The sequence below is a fragment of the Gasterosteus aculeatus genome, chromosome 13 (genome assembly GCF_964276395.1).
Source record: "Gasterosteus aculeatus chromosome 13, fGasAcu3.hap1.1, whole genome shotgun sequence".
In the NCBI taxonomy this organism is placed as follows: domain Eukaryota; kingdom Metazoa; phylum Chordata; class Actinopteri; order Perciformes; family Gasterosteidae; genus Gasterosteus; species Gasterosteus aculeatus.
Window position 1 is genome coordinate 6,282,914 of NC_135701.1, and position 22,783 is coordinate 6,305,696.

General features: G+C 45.6%; 3 protein-coding genes and 1 long non-coding RNA gene across 8 annotated transcripts; 1 reads left to right on the plus strand and 3 right to left on the minus strand.

Moving 5' to 3' along the window:
• Positions 1-385: 385 nt before the first annotated feature.
• Positions 386-2,698, minus strand: pdxp (pyridoxal (pyridoxine, vitamin B6) phosphatase). Its single transcript, XM_040196011.2, has 2 exons — positions 1,899-2,698; positions 386-1,328 (listed from the first exon to the last, which is right to left on the minus strand). Exons 1-2 carry the CDS (start codon positions 2,494-2,496, stop codon positions 982-984), a joined length of 945 nt encoding a protein of 314 aa, XP_040051945.1. The 5' UTR covers positions 2,497-2,698; the 3' UTR covers positions 386-981.
• LOC120830965 (uncharacterized) lies at positions 2,604-6,379 on the plus strand. The gene is made up of 2 exons (XR_005713977.2): positions 2,604-2,745; positions 4,230-6,379. It is a non-coding gene; the product is annotated as an uncharacterized LOC120830965 (long non-coding RNA).
• LOC120830961 (UDP-glucuronosyltransferase 3A1) lies at positions 5,110-9,192 on the minus strand. 3 transcript variants are annotated; one of them, XM_078087145.1, is made up of 11 exons: positions 8,846-9,192; positions 8,606-8,740; positions 8,240-8,341; positions 7,983-8,103; positions 7,579-7,742; positions 7,220-7,384; positions 6,689-6,897; positions 6,421-6,566; positions 6,159-6,244; positions 5,663-5,882; positions 5,110-5,584 (listed from the first exon to the last, which is right to left on the minus strand). In XM_078087145.1, the coding sequence occupies exons 2-11, from the start codon at positions 8,685-8,687 to the stop codon at positions 5,317-5,319; spliced, it is 1,563 nt and encodes a 520-aa protein (XP_077943271.1). In that variant the 5' UTR covers positions 8,688-8,740; positions 8,846-9,192; the 3' UTR covers positions 5,110-5,316. The 3 variants fall into 3 exon arrangements, with proteins under 3 accessions (XP_077943271.1, XP_040051944.2, XP_077943272.1); XM_040196010.2 differs by having other exon boundaries at positions 8,606-9,177; XM_078087146.1 differs by lacking the exon at positions 8,846-9,192 and having other exon boundaries at positions 8,500-8,608.
• Positions 9,193-9,578: 386 nt separating this feature from the next.
• Positions 9,579-22,503, minus strand: spef2 (sperm flagellar 2). 3 transcript variants are annotated; one of them, XM_078087144.1, is made up of 37 exons: positions 22,263-22,503; positions 21,852-21,954; positions 21,480-21,732; positions 21,197-21,364; positions 20,814-20,960; positions 20,496-20,569; positions 20,158-20,356; positions 19,833-20,021; positions 18,956-19,143; positions 18,277-18,442; positions 17,933-18,155; positions 17,746-17,819; positions 17,481-17,547; positions 17,318-17,352; positions 17,015-17,118; positions 16,608-16,855; positions 16,379-16,445; positions 16,142-16,296; positions 15,795-15,992; positions 15,226-15,359; positions 14,846-14,973; positions 14,180-14,318; positions 13,940-14,077; positions 13,591-13,715; positions 13,409-13,457; positions 13,235-13,294; positions 13,010-13,127; positions 12,679-12,817; positions 12,298-12,370; positions 11,994-12,150; positions 11,784-11,890; positions 11,316-11,498; positions 11,067-11,159; positions 10,582-10,752; positions 10,112-10,327; positions 9,877-9,999; positions 9,579-9,767 (listed from the first exon to the last, which is right to left on the minus strand). In XM_078087144.1, exons 1-37 carry the CDS (start codon positions 22,318-22,320, stop codon positions 9,741-9,743), a joined length of 4,896 nt encoding a protein of 1,631 aa, XP_077943270.1. In that variant the 5' UTR covers positions 22,321-22,503; the 3' UTR covers positions 9,579-9,740. The 3 variants fall into 3 exon arrangements, with proteins under 3 accessions (XP_077943270.1, XP_040051942.2, XP_040051941.2); XM_040196008.2 differs by having other exon boundaries at positions 9,579-9,797; XM_040196007.2 differs by having other exon boundaries at positions 9,579-9,999.
• Positions 22,504-22,783: the final 280 nt, after the last annotated feature.

Sequence of the window (22,783 nt, forward strand, 5' to 3'; positions counted from 1 at the left end):
GTATTTGTCTCCTGGTAGAAAGTTTTACACATAGTAAAGTCTTTTGGCTTTTGGTAAAGCTTTTGGACAGTTGCTCGACACAATAGTTTGATTTTTAATCTCATCATGATGTTGCTGGGGTTTTTTTTTTTGTGCCTCACTTGCAATCCCTCAATCACTACTTGGAACACAATGATTGGTTGATGAATTTCACGGATTCACACTAAACCGATGAGTCCGTTCGAACCCAAAGCGGCCCAAGAGACTCCGGCTATCGAGTTGCAGTGGTTCTGCTGAATGGAAATCATTAAAAGGAAATATTGTATTTGGATTGTGGCGTTCTTATTGTGCCGGATGTGGAAACCACGGCACGCGATCAGCAGAGAACGTCTCCAATACACAAGGATTTCTTTTCAGGTGCTTTATTGTTGTTACCGTCGCTGGCATGCTCTATATGGCAAACATTAACAACATCGACATTTCACAACACAGCGCTATGACCTGTGTTTTTCTAACTATGAGATCCGGTAAGCTCGCCAGTGAATAGTGTGTTTATTTATTGTCTCCTCTCGCCATGAATTTAACACATGAGAAAACCATTCTGCCTCAGGAAGTGCATGTGTGCCTCTGGGGGGGGGAGGGGGGGGGTCATTTAAATACATGAATGCCGTTATCGAACAATTCACGGCTTTACAAAAATACCTCTGGATTCCCAAAACTAATCAAACACTACCTGTGGACTCTATGGAGGGGAAAGTGCAGTATATTCATAGATTAATATCGACACCTACAGCAACTGCCAAGTCACAAATGGGCACAACACTAAACACTGAGGTAAGCACTGGATTACTGCCGAATGCGCGTCTTGGTAATGAACAGCGCTCTTTACAGCTGAGGAGCATTTCTGGTTTTTGGATGATTGTGGACGAGTACGTCAGACTAAACGTTGCACTTGCAGCAGAAGCAAAACGTTGCTGGGCGACGGGGGGGAGGAGACTCCCGTCAATCGCTCTGTTCGTCCACTTCCTCAAAAGCCGGCAGGAAGTCGGCGATGGAGTCCACCACGTAGTCGGGCACCAGGCCGCGGTTGGCGGACAGCTCGCTGTCCCTGTACTCGTGGGCGTCCTCGAGCTGAGACACGCCGGTGAGGGTGAGCATGGTGTCCAGGCCGCAGTTGGACCCGAACAGCATGTCCGTCTCCAGGCGGTCCCCGATCATCAGGCACTTGGCGGGCTCCGCCCCGCTGAACTGGCTGGAGATGCACTCGAACATGAAGCGGCTCGGCTTGCCGATCACGGTGGCCTTGCGGCCCGAGGACACCTCCAGGGCCGCGGTGAGGGACCCGGAACCTTCCCGGGAGAGAGAGGGGGGGTGAAGATGACACAAAAGAAGTTAGATCAGTTGAAACACGTTCTGTTCTCCAACAACCTTCCAGTAGGCGTGGAAGAATGGCTCAATTGAGCAACGGGTATTCCAGCACAGTGACCACCATCTGTTTGTGTTTGAGACTAAATGAAATGTTTCGCACAGCAGAATGTCTGTGGTCTGAAACCTCCACACACCTCCATGTCACATGTTTAGATATACATTACCAGGCAACAGTTGGACACACTTTGAATGAGAAAATGTGTCCAAATATTTGACTGGTACACACACATTTTGGTTGGCAGTGGTATTTTAAGAAGAAAAAACAAAAACCAAATGAAAATGTGTGGTGTGGTGCCGCCAAGTGATACACCAACTTTTAAACTCTAATTCTCATGTAAATACTAATAATACTTAAAAATGTTAAAATGACCAATAGTGGGGAGTCACTAGAGGGAACTATTTCCCTGACACGTATGTCAGTAATCTCCATTCATACACGCGGAGGGGGGCGGGGCGAGCGCCCGCAGACGCAGCCGCATCACCGCCATTACCTGGCAGTATCCTTCCACCGGACAGAGGGTGCCAGGGGTCGTTGTCGGTGGCCAGGAACAGGCAGTCCGGGTCCCTCAGGTAGCACGACGCCTTGGCCAGTTTGAGAAAAGTCAGTTTGTCGTCGTGTCCCACCAGCACCGCCTTGACGTCCGCGGCCAGGGCGCAGTCGTAGATGGTGGCGCCCGCTTCGTCCGCCTCCTCCACGCAGGGGACGCCGGCGCCCTCCAGCTCCGTGCGCAGCCCGTCGCAGCCCATCACGTACACCTGCCCGCGGACCTTGACGACGTCCCGCAGGTAGAGAGCCGAGCAGTACGACGAGCTGAAGATCTGCTCCAGCATCACGTCGGTGAAGCCCAGGCGGCAGAACTTGTGCACGTAGCTCTCGCGCGGCCTGGTGCAGTTGTTGGTGACGAACACGACGTGCTTGCCGTGCCGTATCAGCGAGCTCACCGCCTTGGCGGCGCCCGTCACCGCCGTCTCCCCGTGCCAGATGACGCCGTCGCAGTCGAGGAGGATGAAGTCCTTCGCCTCCAGCAGATTTCTTAGCTGCGGACCTCGAATTTTCTGGCAGCCTTTGAGCCCAAAAGCGCCCGCCATCCCGGCTTTGTCCTCGGTCCCCTCCGTGTTTCAGCCGCTAGTGACTCCCCATGTCGGCGGGGGGTGCATAACGTGCCAACGACCGCCGGGTGAAATGCGCACGAAAACAAATCAATGGTCAGTCGAATCCCATCGCAGCGTCCCCGGTGCGCTCACGTACGCGGACAGCGGGCTGCGTAAACATTGACGCTAGGCCACGCCCACTGTGTTCACTCTGGCCAGTCACACGGCGGCCCTTCAACCAATCAGGTGCGTGTGTGTCACAAGCCTTTTATAAGCGACGGCCACTCACAAATACACTGCGCCCTCTTGGACGCTAATATAACAATGTAAACGTCTATAGTCACTACGCCGAAAACAAACATATAGTTGTAGAAGATGCACTCAAATCCTTTGCTTGAATGCAAGTAGCAATGTGCTTCCTATAAAGGTTCTGAAACCTGACTAATCGACCCGCCCGGCTCTCAGGTCCATCATGTTGGATTTCCTGTCCATCCCACACACACAAGACCCGAGGGGCCAAATTATGAAATGCTCTGCCTGCACCCTGACGGTTTGCTGAGGGTGATTTTCTTTTAAAAAACAGCTCAAAACGTACCTGTTCAGACTGGCATGTGGGTAAGATCAACGCTGCAGGCCTATTTTAACTGGCCCTTGTGAGGTCTCTTTGTGTGTATTTGGTCTTCTCTTTTGTTAATCACTCTGTGACTTTTGTCCGTGACTGGTGTTGTATTAATACAGTTACAAGTCTTACTCTCAATGAAGTATTCTTCTCAGGTCACTAGATGGGGCTCTACCTCACAAACCACACAGATTGTGAACTCCAACACACACAGAATGCCCTCATGCATCCATATCCTCTACTGTGTTTTTCTGTCTCCCCATTTGGCTCACTGGAGGTTTATAAAAAAAGTCAAATTCATTTCCAATTTCTTTGAACTTAGTGGGGACAATGTTCTGACCTTCAATCATTACAGCCACATAACTTTACTCCCAGCTCTGAAACAACTACTTCCTCCCTTTTATTTATCATTACAGATCATATAGACATGACAAGTGTGCATATTTAACATCCTTTTCCCCACAGTTGTACAAAATTCACATCAGAATGCGTCGGTCTATGGCTTGAAAAGCGCTTATTCATAACATTATCATTCTGGGAGAAATGAAACATTAAAAAGTAGAAAATAGAAATGTTTTATTTCCTCTTCTAGACAAATTAATTCATTTCCATTATATTTACCTTGTTTTTAGTTCCTTTTTCATGCTCTGCTCTGATTGGACTAATTTGCGAGCAGATGGATAGTCGTCCGTGTCGATGCATCACGAGGGATCATGTGTTTGTGGCTCAAGTCACTGCTGCTTTATTCAAGGACCAAAATCTGTACATGCTTACACGTCCTTGTGATGCAATTACATTATTGTGATTTGAATTATTCATCTTTCTGGTCACTGCACCTGAAGTAAACATTTTTTTAAATATACAATTGTAAAAAATATAAAAATGACATGACAATTTAAGCCATTTATTTAGTACAATTTAAACCATAATAGGAAATACAAATGTCTGATTTGTTCAATGCTATTTGGACCATTATTTCTTCTGACCTCCGTTTCTCTCCGCTTTGTTTCTGCTCTGTGACTTTCCCATGTTCCATTTAGCATCATTGTGTCCCTCTTCTGCTTCATTAAAGTTTCCTTTCATTTGCCTCTTGTCCTTTTTTTTTTCTCAGAGTGGTGCCGCCCCGCCATGCTTTGCCCCGTCTGTTTTGGATTGCGTGCGAGACCGGGGAAGACTCACTGGCACCTGCAACTGCCAGCTGAACAGACAAATGAAGTGCAGGGGGAAAGAGATGGAAGAATGCACAGCTGAATGGACAGAGAACAAGCCGTCCTAATTGGTCATTATTTCCTTGCTGATCTATATGTCCCTCCCTGCTAACCCCAACACAGATGTGAGGAGTGGGAAGAGATGGGGGGGGGGGTCCTACGAGGCCTGGTCTGCTCTCCGCTGGGGCTTGAGCGCTGACCGTGAAACATCGCTGTTCGCTGTTTAGAAATTGGGAAGCAGACTCAGTGGAAAGCACCAGCGGAGGGTGTGGGGGTCAGAGTTGAGACTTGCAGGTGGTTGATAATTGAAGAGCCAGCAGACACACATATAACTGTACGTTCTATGACTACGAAGTACCTTTCCTACACCCAAACCAGACCAGCAGAGGAGCACACGATAACACCCGTCTACACTAATGTGGCTCGTGACGGCACTAAAGCGATGCCTGGCTGGGGCGCTGCTATGTGCTACGGAGAGGTCACAGCAGCACCGAGGTGTTCGGACAATGTGACGCCGCAGAACAGACGAGACGTCTGGGAGACGCGATGGCGCTGGGAGGGGAAAGGTCACAGCACTTGGCGTTACGGCTCTTTTACACCGAATTAAACTGGGATATACTGTTAAAAATCTAACAAGAAATGCTGAGAATGAGAAGAGAAATAATGTCAAACAAGAAGCATTTGAATGGCTTCTTTTTCACGCTTTTGGTTATTGTCTGCTGACGTTTGACTCAGTTGCTTGTGCCAACGCAAGGTCTCCAACATCCAAATGAGAGGCTCCTGTCAGTTATTGATTTTATTCTATTTATGAGTGGAAATATAAGTAACAGTTACAAGAAGCATGGCTTATTTATTGAATAACTGCTCTTTTGGAGGGTCGCCATAAAAAGTTCTCATATTGGTATATTGTTCAAGTCCAAGACAAACGAGTAACACAGAACTGAGGCATACATCTAAAGTTCTCTGGAGGAAACGCTTAGTACAGACCACCTATTGTATCTTTTTGTGTTGGTCCCTGCTGTTCTTGTTCTTCCAGCAAGTCAAGCAGATAACTACGGGCCCGAGAAGACCCAGGGAGAGAAGGAGCACCAAGTCCAACAGGTACCTCTGGTACCACGGCTGTGTGAGCGAAGCCGGCCTTAAATGAGCCCCACCTCCACTCTGCAGGATGTGCTCCACCCACTGGGTGAGTCGAAGGGCGGGGGGGACAGGATGGGACTTGTGGATCCGGCTAAGGGACAAAGCTGAAGACTTGAACCTGGAAACGGAGAAGCGGAGAAGGGCGGTCACGACATCTTTGTTGCTCGACTGGCATCACAAATGTCCTTTCACGTACCTGATGTCCTGCGAGAGTGTTTGGATGGTGGAGCTGAGCAGCTCCCTGGTGATGTGCGTGGGCTTGATGGTGAGGCCAAGTCCCTTTGTTTTAGCCCTCACCATATTATCAAATTGGTCCCCAAAAAGAGGGATTCCCAGCACAGGAACAGCGTGATACACTGCCTGGAACAGGCTGTTTTGTCCACCGTGGGTGACAAAGACACGCACCTTTTTGTGGCCTGCGGTAAACGGGAAATAGAGAAAACGAAATTACGAAGAGAGAACACGAAGAGTGTTTGGAGGTAGCGCAGACTGATGAATACACTGCAGTCTTTTTGGTATTTCTGTATATATGAAGAGGATAGGAGGAAAGAACGGAGCGGCCATCTTGCTTCAGTGTCTTGGTCTATCTCGAGATTCCTTATTTTAGCCATACTTCACAGTCCTGTAGAGGCCGTTTGAAAGTCTACCATATACTGAAACCCAGAAGGGCAAGAGAGGAAGACTGTTCCTACCCAGCAGATCATTGAGAGGCAACCAGTCCATCAGCCTCAGGTTGGGAGGTCTGTCCAGGTGAGACGGCCATCGCTCTGGGTCATACCTGCAGGCAAAATACTGCGGGATTAGGAACATACTGACAATAATGGTAATTGTTTTGGGGCTTTTCATGGAAATAAAATTACATTTTATGTACATTTTTCCCTTGTAATTTAAAAAAATCCAGATCTGTGCCAAAGCATGTTAATAGTGCCTGTATGAATTGGGTAAAGCATTTACCTCCAGATTACCCCCTGAGGGATCCTAGAGAAGCCCGCCACCAGCTCTACAAGCAGGGAGTCCACAGAGACCGAAGAGACCATCGATCCCAGAGTCACGACAACGAAACCGGCCTCTCCAAAATTGGAGATCCACAACTCAATGTCCTGGGCCAAAGAGGAAAAAAGCAAAAGGGACATTTGCGTGGTTGAGTACAGCAGGATGAGTGAGACATGTTCCTTTAAAAACCTCCCTGGTGTGTTGGGATATGCACATCAAGAGAAGAGACCTGCTCTGGAGGCTGCGCCGGCTTATTCAGCAGACCTCCCACCAGGACAGTGTAGGGCATGAGAGGCTGGGGGAACTCCAGGGAGAAGTCGGTGTTGAAGGCCCACAGTTCAGCTCCTTGATGCAGCTCCTCCAGACCTCCAGGGGGCGAGTCAGAATCAAAGTGGCGTTCGGCTACTTCCCTAAAAGTCGACCATACAAGTTCCTGGCCTTCGATGCGGGACACATTAAAGAAAATTACCAAATGAATGCCAATCAGATTGAATTATCATAACTCATTTTTATATTACAACTCATTTAGCTAAAACCTGCGCTGGCTAAGTGCAGACTAACTATTTCTAGAAGAAATGGAAAGTAAAGTGCAATTCAAGGAAAGCAAAGAGATAGATTAAGCATATTAAAAATGACATGAGAATAACACATGGAAAGTAATAGAGTGTCCATTTAGGATAATTGGTGTCGGGGGCTTTTACAATGTACACTTGACACCCCTTGACAATATGTGATCACCTGCGTGCTGATGCTATATTACCTATGGGAGCTAAGAGAGAATAAAAGAGGTTCTTTGCTCGACCCCAAGTGTTCATTTGATCGGAGAGCTGGGAGCCAAAGACCGGGATGTAGGAGACCGGGCTGGGGAGCGCCATCGACAGAGGACTGTTCAGAGTGCCGGGGTGGAAAGCTATGTAGTCGATACCTGGAGAAAACCAAGAGTGGAGAGCAATGGAACTGCTGTAGATAATCAAACACTGTAAATCTGGTTTATGGATTATTGTTCAAATTACCATATGAAAGGTGGAAATATACTGGTGGATAATAAACACATTTAGAAATGTAAAGGCTGATGATAATAATGACAAAAAACAATGTGACAAGTTGCAGCAGCTGTACCGAGTTTGCGTGCCAGGATGAAGGAGCAGGGGTTGAACGCATCAAGGATTGTGATGTCGTAGCGCTCCTTCTGGAGGAAAGTCATCATCTCTTGGTCCCCTAGCAGCCGGTCACACTGATAGGACAGGTGCCCCATGAAGTTTAGGAAGGTGGTAAAGTTGTCCCTGAGGGAAAGAGAGACGGAGGGAAAAGGACAGAGTGTAGAGAAAGACAAAAGGGGAGGCAAAGGGGTGGCCGATACAAGCATGTTCAACTATTCGCTGTCCTTTTGACGTCCAAAACAGAGACAAATAGGCTGTTGTTTTAGGATAAATTCCATCCAGACCCCTTTTCGAAAACCAAAGCAAGAGCAAACAAAAGCCCGTTTCTGCAAACACATCGAGGTAACGGTGCCTGCCCAATACCTTCCCAGCAAAAACTGTGTTTGTTGCTCCATGAACCAGCCGTTGTACTCTGTGACGTAATCCTCTCCCATGGACCAGGTGGTCGTCTGGTAACTGTCTGCGCGGCCTGCATAGGAAAACCCTGGAAGGGAATTCAACCGGAATTTAAAGTAATTTCCAGAAAGATTAGAGTAACTACATAATGGGAAAGAAAGTTGAGTAAATGTACCTTTTCTAAATATGTGTATTTGTGTGTTTGTATTGCGTGCACATTTTACCTGTAATAACAGGGTTTCCCAGTTGCAGAAGCATGCGGACCTCATGGCCGCGCTGGTGTAGATTGTTAGAAATCTCATCCAACAACAAGTAGTGGCTTCCTCCTGAACGATGGAATATCTGGTCAGTCACTATGCTGTCTGAACACGTGCCTCACTGTTTTCCAAATAACTAAATAAAACTTTTTTTTAAAAACATACTATTCAAATTTCCTTCACAAACGCTCAACCTTTACCTTTTTTTACTGTAGTTTTATGCTCACCAGGAATCGTGCTTATTCTTCTCATATGTCTGAACAAAGACTTCCAATGATTGTATATACTAACTGTGGTAAAGGGCACTTCCACAACCAATTATCTGCTACTCACCAATCAGACTGACAGTCAGGATCTTGGCAGACTCAAGAACTGGAAAAGCCAGAAGAGAAAACATCCAGAATACGGTCCCCATGTTGTTGTTCGTACCGCACACTGACCTGCAAGTCCTGCCAAAATCGTTCCAAACTGGATTCCGTGTAAGAGAGTTTGTATCACTCATACAAGGAGTAACTCGGGCAGTTGTAACCACACAAATTAAGAATCTTACACAAAATAAACCTGCTGGATTACCAAAGTGAAAAAGTGAAATATTCTTGATAAAATCCTCTTTTCAGTGCACGTATTGAATCCTGAAAGTCTTCTTCTGGATCTTGTGTGCGTCTGTGCAAAAGAGCATATTTAATACTCGTAGTGTCGAGTCGACAACGGTGAAAAAACACAAAATGTGCTGCCGGCATGCTTCGTCACGCAACAAGTGTAAAAACTCTGCCATCAAGGCGTTGGTTTGTTCCTTATCACTCAGCGGGCTCAGGATGCAAGTCTGCCGGTAGCAACTTGTCTATGCGACACATGTGACTCTGTTCCCTCTACAAGTCCGACACCGAGAGGTCCGACAGCCTCGGACCTGCAGCGGTCATGGATGGGAGGGACGGGGAGAAGGGGAGGTGGGTCAGAGGGGGTGGCTCCCCAAGCCCTCGTATCAAATTAGACAAATGGAAATGTGAGCGGGAGTTGTCTCAAGGCTGCGTGCACATTAACGTGACTGGTGGACAGAGAGCCGTGACGACACAGAGGGCCTTCCAGGACATACCGCTGCTGAATGGACTGACATGGGGTTGCCGGCGCCCTGGCAGGCCGTTGCTGGCAAGTCAGGCTTGACATGTAGGTTATCCTAGACAATGTTATCATTGTGGCAGCGACCAATGCGTCTCTGTGTCAGAGAGGTCGTTAGAAGAACAAGGCAGTCAGAAAAACTGCTGGAGTGTGTCGGGGAGGGGAAAAAAAAAAAGACAAGTACAAGGGGTCAATCCTTTCATCGTTGATTTTATTGTTGTCATTTGAATGACGGTCATTGACGTGTCTACAGGCTGACACAAGTTGTGTCCCACGTGGATTCATTCAACACTGAAGTGAGCCGTACATTTCGGCAAACGCGTTCAGCAGTGAGGACACTTGTATACTTTTATCATCCTTCAGGAATCTGTCCTTCATCCTGATGGGCCAGTAGCACTGTATGAATGTTCTGAGAGGCAGAGAGAGAGAGAGACAAAAGATAACGGTGACGAGTGGGAGCAAACAGACGAGCCAACACGGAGACTCACCACAAGCTGGTGGTGTGTTGAGGTCTCCATGAGGTGCTGGATGAAAGGATGCTGAGAGAGAACGGAGAAGGGGGCGCAGTCCTCGGGCGTGTAGCCCAGCTCTCTGAAGACACGCACCAGTTGCTGGAGGGCAGCAGAGATTAAGAGTATTACCATGAGTTTCATTTTAATAATGTGGTTAATGATTCTGACAACAAAGTATTGCCTCAAACTTTGAACATTCACTGGGCTTCACCTCAGTGTGCTCCTCCGGACTGAGGCCGCCTGGAGGCAGAGCGCTGCCGCCTCTCGCCTTGGGGGCTTTGTGGCAGATGACGGCGAGGAGAGCCGGGATGGACACCTCCTTCTCCCCCAACGAAGCGCTCGATGCACACAGAAAGTCCTCTACCTTGTAGTCTGCATCGGGGTCTGAGGAGCTGAGCTGGGCAGCCTCTTGCATGCTGGGCATAGACTGTACACGTAACGCATTGTTATGCTGCTCATTTCTGCAAACCCACTGATGTGCAATAGCTTTTGTTACAACGGACGTTTCACTGCAAAACAAATGACCAGCTATTGGGAAAAACCTGACAAACAAAATCTTTGTTGGCATTGTAAATTCTATTACCTGTTAAGTCAGAACACTCTGAAGACATTGGGGAATATGAAAGGGTTTTCAACAGAAGAGGAAGAAATTATCGTTTCCTTCTAGATTACTTTACTCACCTTGACAAGAGGGCTGGCAGAGGAGTGCATGAGATGTTGTCCAAGCACCACACTAAGTGCTCTGATGAATCCCTGACGGGGGTCGGGGTCGGCCGCAAAGTACTGCAGCATGCACACATAATCCAGTCGAGGAGGAGAGAAAGAGCGGTCCGCAAACAACTGGAAAAAGAACTGTGAAAGGCAAATGTTGTTGGAAATTCATTTTAATTATTATTTGCAGTGCAGTTCAATTGGATGAAAGGGAGGCATACAATGTTAATGTTTGACCTCTTTGAGATTTAGAACCAAGAGCACACTGTAAATCTGTTTTTTCAAATTAATTTTTGGTTTACAAAAAGATATAATTGAAATATCCTCTTACTGTATAGTAATTTATTTTTGTTCAGGTCAATTTTGTCTTTGTTCGATTGTGTCTAATGCATTTCAAATGGTTTAGTGAACCATAACCACGTGAGCAATGAAAGTTCACATTGGAATTGCGTCACCTTGCGTAGGTTAGCCAGGCGGTCGTTAGGCAGAGGCTCGGAGGGGTCCTCTGGGACGGGCTGGCCACTCTCATCGGAAAACCACAACTTTGTCTGGGGAGGAAGGAGTGAAGTGGAGCAACTTAACCTGCAGGAGACGCAACCTATCTAGATAGATGACTTAAAGATACACGTTTATCCAAAGGTGGACCTTTTTAATGACTCAGAGTGTCTGAGCAGAAAATCAGAACTACTAGTGTCAGTAGAGACCTGTAGGTACTGTTCCTCGTTCACGTAGCCTGTGTTGCCAGTATCTGCTGCCTTGAAACGTCGCAGCACGTCCAGCAGCTGTGATGAGGAGGGAAAAGGCCATGGGAGGGCAGCACTGAGCAGAAACCGACGCCAGTCTATCAGCTCACAGGAGTCCTTCAAGAGGGACACAATCTCCAACAACTGGGGATGGAAAAGAGAAGAGAGATGCTCCTGTAAGCCATGCTATATTTGTTGCATGGTAACCGGATAGTGTGGCGCAAGAATGTTTGTGTGTCGATTTTCTTTCTCTGCACTGTTTGTAGTCAGCAGAGAGTTGACTACAAACAGTGCAGTTTTAATTTTTGTTGGTCAAATGACAGAAATTCTTCATGAAAACTGTCTTCCGAGCAGAATCTAGTGCTCATTTGGTGCTATGAGGCAAAGACAAAAATAAAACATTACTCTACCCTGTGTTTTGAAGAGTACCTGAGTTTCATCCGTGTTAAGCCAGGGCTCAGGCAAGGTGTTTCTGCCCAGGCTCACAGAGATGATATCCATGAGCAAACTAAACAAATCATAGTTTGAAATGAGGCCTGAAAGTCAGAAAAGAAGGTACAATGTTATTGGATAGATGGATAGCTGGATAGCAAGATTAATAGAACGTGAAACGTTGCAACTTGTAGCCCCTGTGTTGACCTGATGGAGCAACATCGTGAAGCATTCTGCGCAGCGACTCTAGCTGAGTGACGGTCGGCGTGGACGCCATGGGTTTCTCATGAGGAGGCGGACGAGGAGGCGGCGCCGGGCTGGCCACCATGTGGCAGTCTCCATTTAAATGGAAGTCTGTACATTCCTGATTCAGAACATTTAGAGAATCTTAAATTGGGAGGAGTGAGGTGAAGGAGATTGAGGTCACAATGCCCAGAAGAACAGAGAACCTACAGCGACTACCTGGGGTGGATACTAAAAAAATCAATACAATTATAAAGTTGTTACGTACCAACACCAGCTCCTTCTGCAACTTAGCACCAGCCTGTATGTGGTGGCCAACCACTTCTGACAGTTGTTCAACACTAGAGAAAAGGAGATGGGCACAAATATAACATCATACATGTCTATGAATTACACTTGTGTGCTAAAACTTTAGGGGCTGTCATTCAAATTCTGTAAATGTATTTTCTCCAAATAAACAAAATTCAAAAAAGTTTTACAGTTAAAATGCACGTCCAAAAGTTTAAATCTGGGGGCTCTCATTTATGCACGCATTGTGACATTACATGGTGGATGAAATATAGAAAGCATTCACCACTAATCAAAAACAGAAACACAAAACAGGGACAGCAGTGCAGTGTTACACTGTGTACCATCCTTGAGGCCGTACCTCTTCAGTCCTGCAAGGTAGTGTGCTTCTAAAGACTCCTGCATGCTGCTTGATGTCTGTTCAGCTCTGCTCTGCAGGGACTGCACCATCACCAGACCATGACCTCTCACCAGCGCAATGCGTGACTTTGCTGCATTCCCTGGAACACACACACAAACACAAGCACAGGAACACAATTATACAAGCGTATTATTATTGTACATACATGCATACATGTGATATATATCTCATGTGACGGTTCTTAGAAAAAAAGAACGGTTGACAACGTATGTATGCGATGATTGAATGTATTGTGATATAAACAAACTATTGACTCTCTGTGGGTGCATACCCTCATGATGCAGTGCAGCTGCATATTCTTTATGTATTTTGTTTATGACTTCTTGACTATTAGTCCTCGCCCCCTCCTTCTGTTCTTTCATCTCCCCCTGGTGGGCTTCTGCTGATACCTACACACATTCAACCCACACACATCATGGATAGAACATACAAAAATGATTCATATTTACAAATACCTCCATGATAAGCTCATGCAAACTCTCTGACAAAGCATTACCAAGTGGCTGATTGCTTTGCATGCCTCCCCGTAGTCGGAGATCAGCTTCTCATGGGGTGACTAGAGATTACAATGGAAAGAGTCAATGTCTCTTCCTATCAGCATGTCAACACGTTCTGTTATTTTGAGGTACAATCACACATTTAACTCCAGAATTCAGAATGGCTAAATGACCTTGACAGATTCTGGAGGAGCCTGGCGTTTCGTCTTGGAGTCAGGGCGTCTGCGGCGGGGGAGGCGGGGTTATAATAGCGGGAAATATTTTTATTATTTATTGATTGATTGATCGATTTGATATTCTGTTTCATTAAAATGTAGCATCAGGGTGAGGTTGCTATCAATAGCAAGTTTCTTGCCTCTCGTCCTCCAGTAGGGGGATACAATCCAACTTGGAGGGAAGCTCAGGTAACACCTGTCTGCACATGCTCAGATAGTAGACCTTGAGGATGCGCAGTGTGTCCTGGAAACGGTCCAACTCTACCTGGAAAACCAAAACTATCCACCATTAGTGCCTCTGCAAGTCAAACTAAAGAAGAACGTAGAAGATACGCCTACCATTTTGCCATAAACACAGCGACAAAACCAAAAGTGGCTATAAAAAAAGGTACAAAGCACACACAATTGAAGGATTAGTCTACAGCGTGAGTTTATGCACTACAAAATTGGAGAGGCCCAAAAAAAACTACACAGGAGCAAAACAGTTACCTGCAAGAGAAGCGAGTGGTGGTTGACGAGGAGGGCGGTGTGTTCCTCCAACCATCCGTCGGCCATGAGACCATCCTTCTCTTTCTCGTCCTTCTCCTTACGCTTGTCACAAATGTCCCACAGACGTTCGCACAGTTCCTGGACAAATGTCAAAACATTTCCTGATATTTAGCATTTGCATTTTTCAGAGCATGATCAGTTTAAGAATATGTCATTCTCTAATATGTGATATTTCCTCACATCCAGCCTGTGATGTAACTCTGCTTTGGTATCCTCATCTTGTCTCATGTCATCAGGTATGCTGTTGAAGTCCTTCTGCCAATGAGATACTAACTCCTGCTTTAAGTCTGGACGCCCCATGTATTGCTTGTACTCCTCTCTACAGATATAGGGAATGTAGTAATACATGTAACATATACTTAGTATAAATAGTATAAATCCCCTCTAAAAATAAAGGTATCAACATGTTGGATCATATTACAATGTATCCCAAGTGAAGTGTATGCAGAGGATACAAATAAATACATAGCAAAATGTAGTTTGAGAAGCATAAAAGTGATCAATTGATTGTAACAGAATATTAGTGGCTCTGCAAAAAGTTACAAATGCAATTATGTAGCTTCAGCAATTGATATTAAATAAATAAATGGGAAAAAGACAGGCACAGAAAGGTGGCCATTATGCAAATGCTTCGTAATGTGCTTACGAGTACTACCACGACATTAAAGTTACTGTGAAGAACTTTTGAACGGTTATGACATGTGTTGCTGGGCCCTCTCAAGAAAAAGGCCAGGACCAGTGCTGAACCGGGCCGACTGTCCACAATCAGGGGCATGAAATTGAGAGGTTGTGAAGATGTGATTCTTATCCTCAGAAACACTACCGCTCAAAGGCCTCGCGAAATACCTGATGTTGAATAGGTGGAGGTCAATAACAGATCGCTGTGAGCGCAGCTGATGCATCACCGCCTTGACGTTGTTCACGTAAGAATCGCACACTGTGTCCCAATGGGGGCACAGGTACTCTGGCAGCTCCTGGAGTTAGAGAGAGTAAAAGACAAACAAAGCACTGGATACAGGTCGAGAACACCAAACAAGACGTAGTGTAATAATCCAACAGATCACATGACATCTATTTCCATAGGAAATTAAGTGCTGAATCATGTGAGTGGGCCACCCTGTGGGTGCATCTGAATGTCATCTGTCATCAACAGGATCGACTGAGGTTAGTAGTGCTCTTCCAACTCCGATGAGCAAGACAAAGATGAAAAAGGGGTGGTATCCTACTGGAGGCAGCGGCTCATCCACATAGACCCAGCCGGATGAACCTGGGCAGGGAGAGGCCGACTTCGCTGGGTTCTCGGGGACTCCCTGAGAGTCCTCATTGGTCACTGAGGAGGTTGACGCCTTCCTAGATGGCGCTATCGATCAGAGGAGAAGAAAAGTTTGTGTGCTCACTATATTAACGTAAAATAATTCAGATGCATTGAAGATCAAACATTCATGATTAATAATAACAACAGCATCAAAATATATATAATATTTAAGAAATCACCTTAAACAAGTCTGTCAAGAAGTGTTAGTCGTATGTTTTTAAAGCTAGGAATCATAAATGTAGTAGGCTACTGTGCCTTTGGGTTCTGTTTTTTCAAACAGACTCTACAGTTCTCTACAGTACAGTACAGACTCTAACGTTTGCATCTAAATACTTAAAATATCAGTTTGGCCCATAAGAAAACAATGAGTCTGTATTTGTAATTTATGTCAGTCTGAGTTGGAAAATATATCTACAACAAATGGTATTGATGATCAGTAGGTATCATTTTAAATGAGTATTCCACATTCTACTAAACCACCTCTTCGGAGTTTGTTGGATTTGGGCAGTGGCTTCACACTTGGGTCTTCTTTTTTGTCGGGGCTGGTGTAGGACTCTGCGTGTGCTTCATGTGTGAGGCCCTGAGGTTGCTCTTCAGTTTGAGGAGAAGCTGAAGAGGAGGAGCCCAGAGCCTTCCCACTGTCCAACACCACATCGTCACCAGACGGATCGGCCAGAGCTGAAGACGCAATATATTGGAGCAATGTGAAAAAATATTGTGGTTTTTTTTGTCAAATTAGTGCGAAAAACATTTTTTGAGCTGAACTTAAGCCCATATGCAGAGAATGAGTGAGATGGTGAATACACACAAGACTGACAACCAGTTACCTTCCTGTGTTTGCATCATAACTCGCTGCAGGGCGGGCTCCACCCTTTTGTGAAGCTCCACCTCGTCCACATTCGCGTCAACGCGGACCAAGATGTTTTGCCTTCCTACAAACCATTTCTCTAGTTTTGGCCAGGTGTCCTGGAACGCTGTGATCCTTGAGGGAAACACAATGTTAGATACTCCACATGCAGTAGCAGGAATGGATTTGATTATTTTATTCTTCTTCTGTATTTTACCTTTGTGGAATCTGTGCCAGATACAAGTTCTTGTCTGTTGGCTGCGAGGTGGAAGCAGCAGCATTATCTGTTTCGGCATCAGGTGCGGGGACAGGAGCGACCGCACAAACGTTTCATCATTTACAGTCGACTGGTTACTCGTCTGTGTGTGCGTGCGTACACTTGGCAGCTCGACAAATACTGAACACACACACACATATCCCGTTAACCTCACGCTAGAATAACGTACCCATCTGGCTGAACGGACGTCCGATCACACACTCATCGGGGACATCCAGCAGCAGAGCCAGGTCCAGGGCCGGAGGTGCGGGTGGTGCGGGTTCGGGTGGGTTAGGATCAGCAGCGAGTTCTGTCACGCTGCTTAGAACGCCATTCCCTTCCTCTACAGACCCACCCAGGGCTTTTTCTAGCAGGTGAGCTTGGTTGATGTCCACTGGAAAGCCATCCAGGATCCAACCTGACTGGGCCGGAACCTGCCTAGCAAGGACACACACTATATTTCATTGTCTAGAGAGTGATTGTAGTGGGCTTTGTATGTTTTGTTTGGATTTCTGTGAAATACCAACTTTAGGATATGAATTGCTTGTGGTCAAATTGAGATTAAGGATTTTATAGCAGTATGTGTTATGTGTTTACCTGATAGCCTCTACTACAATGTCCACTAACAGCTCATTAGGAATAGTGTTGCCTTCCTTCAGCTCTTTTTCAGCGGCTGCTCCCTGCATGGCCCGGGTAGAAGGCTGCATGAACACATACAAGCAGGTAAAAAGAGTGTTTGATTCTGGAAAAAAACAACTTTATAAGTCATTATTCAATTGTGTCAATTGTACCAACTGTATTAGCAAGGAAGTGCTCAATATCACCAGGTTGCTTTGTGATATAAATTGAGTACAGCTTATGTTGTCTATAAATAAATAGAAAAAACTACGGTACTCTTACAATTCTGCCTCTGCTTTCCTCTTGAGTGTCCAGATCTAAAGAAACAATGACATAATGAACATTGAAGAAGAAACTGTGTGAAATTCTGCAATGCATTGATTTTAACAGCAACAAAAAAAGTAAAATAGCATAAAATACCACCATGATAACTCCAGTAACCCACCAAGCTTCTCTGATGTGGAGGATGTGCGCTGTAGTTTGTGGTCTCTCTCTTCCTGCTGTTCTGTTACCTGTGGATTTTATTCAAAAAGAGATGTTTTCCTCTCCCAGCCAGGCGTTCTCAGGTTTATACACTTCTGGCACTGGCAGGAGAGACTAGTGTGATTTCTAGCTGCTGAAAAGTCATCTTAAAGTAACGTAATCCAAGAAGATGAAATAAAAAGCGACACTAGTGACGTAACAATACTGTTCTGCTGTATCTGCCTAACCTTCTCTCCGTCGTGGTAAGCATTCAGTGCCTCCTCGATCAGCGAGTCAACTGACAAGACGTAGATCCCATGGGCTGGAGCAGGAACCGACACACACACACACACTCAGCAACAAATACGCCATCCAATCTAAATCCACATTTGGAATGATGTGCTTGAATCTGCGTTTGGATGGCACGCTGTGTACCTTCGGCAAGCCCGGCCAGGCAGGTGGTCTTCCCAGAGCACAACTTGCCCAGGACGCAGGCCTTGATGGTGAAGTGAGGAAAGGGAGGCGGGGAGGGTTTCACGACGGGTGGATGAACAATGTTCCTCACTCGCAGGACAACGTGTCCTAGAATGTTATTGTTGGTCGGGGGCAATTTGGTCTGTCCTGCTTCCTCTGGCCACGCCCACTCACCTACCATGTTCTGAGAGAAAGATGACTGTTCAGGGTGTGTGGGCACAGACACACACACACACACACACACACACACACACACACACACAAAAGCATGATTTAACAACACTGCCCTTGTGTCAGAAACTCACAGTGTACTCGTCATAGTCCTGTTTTTTGAGTATCTCCTGCTTCTCAAGCTCAACGGGGTCCAGCGGGGCGGAGAAGCCCGGCTCCTGGCACTTTATCGGCTCATAGAGAGGAAGGCCACTGAACAGCAATTCCTTCCACTCTCTCATCGGCTTCGCTGGAGTCAGACTGACAAATCACACAAGGGAAAGCGAGATTTAATGAGCGCAAATGTATGCAAAGTAATTCAAATGGTTTTCTTAATTGAGCTCAAAGGTTTTTCAAATATATTTAATACAAACACGAGAAGGGCTGATATGTAAATGTAGCAGGATACATCCACAGCATTGAGCAGGGTTGTGCGTGTCTGTCGGCATAGTGTATCAGAGCACGCGTAAAAGCAGACAGGACGTTGACATCTACTGATCAGTTGCACGAGAATGCTTTTCCAATAGTGCTATTTGGTGTTTTCGGCTCATCTAAATTAGCATTGCTGAGGGAGATTGGTTGGTTTGATTTCTCCCCCCCGGTTTTGAAGTAAAGCCAAAATGTCCTGTTTCATTGATTGCTTCTAGTTCTACTGCAATTTCTTGGGAATTTCCACTTGTTCGCTAATCGAGTGTCCCCATGAGCCACTTTTACATTTCCCGATAGTGTGTGCATGTTTCTCGCCTGTATCATTAAAAGCATTGTGTCACGTACTTCCCTGTGTGCAGCCGATATTCTCCAACCTTGGTGGCCAAGTCCACTATCTGCTCCAAAATGTCCTTGCAGATCTTAAAGTGCTTCTTGTGTCTGCCCTGCGCTCGCTCAGCAGCAATCCTGTTACAGAATTCAAGCTCCTTTCTGATCTCCTCGGCACGGTCCAATTTAGCCTGCTGAGCCAGAGCCTAGACCAGGCCCCGGTCAGAAAGATGCATGAGTGGAGAAGGCATGGCACACATGTTCCTGCTAATCATCAGTTTGCAAGTAATAAAGGAAGATGAAAGATGTTACATTGGTCATTTATTGTGCAAAACACGGGACTAGGTTGTTTTTTTATACGGGAAATAATGGAGACACACTAACAGAAATCTTTTCTAGGAATCAACACATTGCTTTTTTTTGGCCAGCTATATAACTGAATTAACTGACAAACAGCAGGTGACATTTAATACAGATTCCTAGTGTGCTAAACGATACGGTATCAATAGCACCCCATTAAAGCTTTAATATGCAAGTACATTTAATCGTGTGATTTTCTGCATAAATCATTTCTGAGGAAAGATCATTTCACTCTTAAAGAGTCAGTTAAAAAAAACACACACACAAACTGAGAGTCAACAGTGCGACCATCTCTCTGATAAGTTAGGACAATACTTAAGAACAACACACTGAATATTAAACACTTTATGATCAGTCTCTGAAATCCCCATATCTCTCTTTCCCTTCATAAAACCAGGTGCCAGGTTACAAACTACCAAAATCCACCCTCTCCTCTTTCTCCCCCTATGACACGACTCGTACTATTACTGATGCAGCCTAATACAAGGGGGACAATAGAGAGAAGCATTCGTCTTCCTTATTCATCCTTTCTCACCGCCTCCCTCTCCAGAGCTTCCTGGAAGTCCCTCTCTCTCCGCTGCTGGTACTGTTGCTCTCTGAACAGGCGGTTCTTCCGGATCACGTCCTTCTGCACGTGAATCTGGAGGAGCTGGGTGGTCAGACGCTGCTCCTGCTGCGTCTGACGCGTCAGGCGCTTCACCAGCTGCTCCTCTCGCAGTACCTCCTGCAGGGAGAGGGAACTGATCACTTGGCTGGTTTTGGGGTTAGAGTTTATGGATGCAAAATAACTGACTGTGTGGTCAAAGAACGTAGGACACGTGAGATTTTTGATAACACGTGTTTTAAAAACTTAGTTGCACCTCTTGAGCCTCATGGGCCTGGAGCTGCTCCACCAGGAATCTGTCTCGTCTTTTCTCTCTCTGCTCGCGAGCTACTGCGTTCTCCTCCAGCCTCTGTCGGATGTCCTGTATATACTTGCTATTAGATTGTAATGTCAGCGTCGCCCCTCTTCCTGTGTCCTGGCTGATGCGACCTAAGGGAAAATCTAGTGGTTGACCACTAGAATTGAAAAGGTTTCAAATCACATTTGCTTTATTCATTGTCCTTATGTTTGATGATTACTTAGAATGCAATGTCCCCCCAATAATAGAAACATGATACTAAATGCCGATGGATTACGTGTTGTATTTTCTCTCACCTTGAAGAGGAAGCAAAACCATAAGTAACCAGTTTCTTCCTCGTCTCAAACTCGGTTATTTCCGTCTGCACTGTCTGTACACAAAATGAACAGAATTTGCAACAATGCCAAAAATACAACAATTTGTTTTATAGGGGATATTGTACAGGGAGGGTCATCCACTGAAATCCCTAGTTGATCTAGTAAACAAATAAATACCCCTCCCCCTTAGCATTGACAATAAAACGCTGTTGGAACATCCTAACGACAAAGTACTAACTCAAAGTTCCTGCCCATGGATCTCTAAATGATCACATCATAATTTATTCTGGATCACACCTGCGCTTGTTGTTCTCTGCGTTGCTGCTGCTGCTGCCTCCTCTTTAGGTTGAACTTTGAAGTGTAGGGAGGTGGCTTGGGCACCTGGACATTGGCGCCCTGGTTACAGGTCATGGCGTCACTGTACTTTTGACGACACACCCGCAGCTGCAACATAAAAAGTCCCCTACCTGTCAGCATGAGCCTTCTTTTACTGCACCATCACACAGCTGGGGTTTAAGTGGAGGTTTTTTCCAATAATGCTGTAGTGTTATGTAGTGTGCAACACCCAAAATACTGCTGTGGAGATATATTTGTCAAAAATGTATAGAGATCGGAAGATCACCTTACATACAGGGAAATGTATTTCAATATTGCATTATTTTTTCCAATATCTCCAGTACCTCAATATTCTTCAATCTCTTGTCACCCTTCCCTCTGAGTTGTCTCTTTTGTTGGGTGGGCTGGGTCACCACAGGCCTCTCATCCAGTTGCTGGCATTTCTCCTCATAATGTTGAGAAATCTTCTGTAGCTTCAGCTCTGCATCACGTCTGACCACTCGATGCAGTCGCTACGTCACACAGGAAAGAAAGCAAGATGAATGAAAACACATGCTTTTGTAGATATCGATGCGGTGTTGAATTAATAATGTGAACTTTAAACATAACAATGTTTAAATCCGTTACATCGGAGTAGTACTCATGCTCTTTTTTGTGCAGGCTAGCAATGGCAGCGGGCTGCATTATTTCCATCAACGTGCTGCTTATTTCGGCTTTCTTCTTCTTTTCAAGCGAGGCGTAAAGTTGGTAAAGGAGGCGCGTGGCAACACCCTGCTTCTCCTGCATCAGTTCCTGGGCTGTGTTTGTGTCAAAGGAGATGCCCAGCAACCGGAGCGTAGGCTCAACGCGGGTAAAGTTATTCAGTTTGCAGATGGAGGAGCTACGAGAAAAAGGTGTGATTCATTTTACTCTTTATGAAAACACAAAATCAGCAGCAGCAGTAGAAAAAAAGCAAGAATGATGGATATATCTCTAGAAAATAAGAAGGTGTGAACTCACTCTTTCTTCACGAACATACTGAAGTCATTCTGCAACTGATATTTATGCAAAACCTCCCCAATTAGGTAACCGCTGGAGAAATCCCTGGCGAAGGTCTTGGGATCTGTGAGGAGGAACATACAGGTATTTATTTATTGGCTTATTTGTTAAGGGACAGTGCACATGAATAAAAACAGCTTAAATCTGCCAGAATTAGCCCAAAAGGCTATATTTCCATCTATAATTAAAAATAAATTAGATTTTTATTTGAACCACTTTAAATTGCTCTCTTGTAAATAAACTCACTTCACCTCATGCCAACAGTGAACACATTCAACGGAAACTAGCTAAAAAGTTAGCATAACGAAGCTAGCATGTTTCTGCCATTAGCTAAGCTAACGTTGCACAGGCAGTGACTTTAGTCTCACTTACCAACAGCTTGTGACAGCTCGAGCTCCTCGTTCAGCCACCGGCTCAATATATCCGACATCTTCGTTATTCAAAGCTTTGCCCGGAATAGGACACAGTACTATCCTTACATGATAGTATTACCTTCTATCATTGTAATACTATGACTCTTTAGCACGCTAATAAAAGCTGTAAAACAAGAGCCGGACGAAATCCCAGCGGTGCACTGTTGCCACGGTGACGAGTCAACAGAGTCGCGTGCCTCGGGAGAGGGAGGAGCCCGTGGGAGTGGGCGGGCCCTGCTGTCCGTGGAGCAGATCTCTTTTCTGCACCCAAATTAAAACCGCGGGGTTGAAATGACTGCAGACTGATCCAGGGTCAGTACAATTTCCCACTTCAGAAAGTCAGCAGGGACGAATGTATTTTTAGCAACGCTTGATTGCAGCCACCCCGCACACAATCAGAGATAGAGAGAAAATCCCCAAAGCGTTGGATTGAAAAATGTACCTTCTTAAAAAATAGTGAAAGGTTGTAGGCTGACGTCT

Coding starts and splice junctions, on each gene's coding strand:
- pdxp (XM_040196011.2), bottom strand. CDS start 2,496: ATGGCGGGCGCTTTTGGGCTCAAAGGCTGCCAGAAAATTCGAGGTCCG. Junction 1,329..1,898: donor CGGTGGAAGGATACTGCCAG/GTAATGGCGGTG, acceptor TCTCCCGGGAAG/GTTCCGGGTCCCTCACCGCG.
- LOC120830961 (XM_040196010.2), bottom strand. CDS start 8,774: ATGAGTGATACAAACTCTCTTACACGGAATCCAGTTTGGAACGATTTT. Junction 7,743..7,982: donor ACACAGTTTTTGCTGGGAAG/GTATTGGGCAGG, acceptor TCTTTCCCTCAG/GGACAACTTTACCACCTTCC. Junction 5,585..5,662: donor ACACTCTCGCAGGACATCAG/GTACGTGAAAGG, acceptor CTCCGTTTCCAG/GTTCAAGTCTTCAGCTTTGT.
- spef2 (XM_040196007.2), bottom strand. CDS start 22,320: ATGTCGGATATATTGAGCCGGTGGCTGAACGAGGAGCTCGAGCTGTCA. Junction 21,955..22,262: donor CGAGCTGTCACAAGCTGTTG/GTAAGTGAGACT, acceptor TCCTCCTCACAG/ATCCCAAGACCTTCGCCAGG. Junction 13,295..13,408: donor CTCCTCCAGAATCTGTCAAG/GTCATTTAGCCA, acceptor TGTAATCTCTAG/TCACCCCATGAGAAGCTGAT.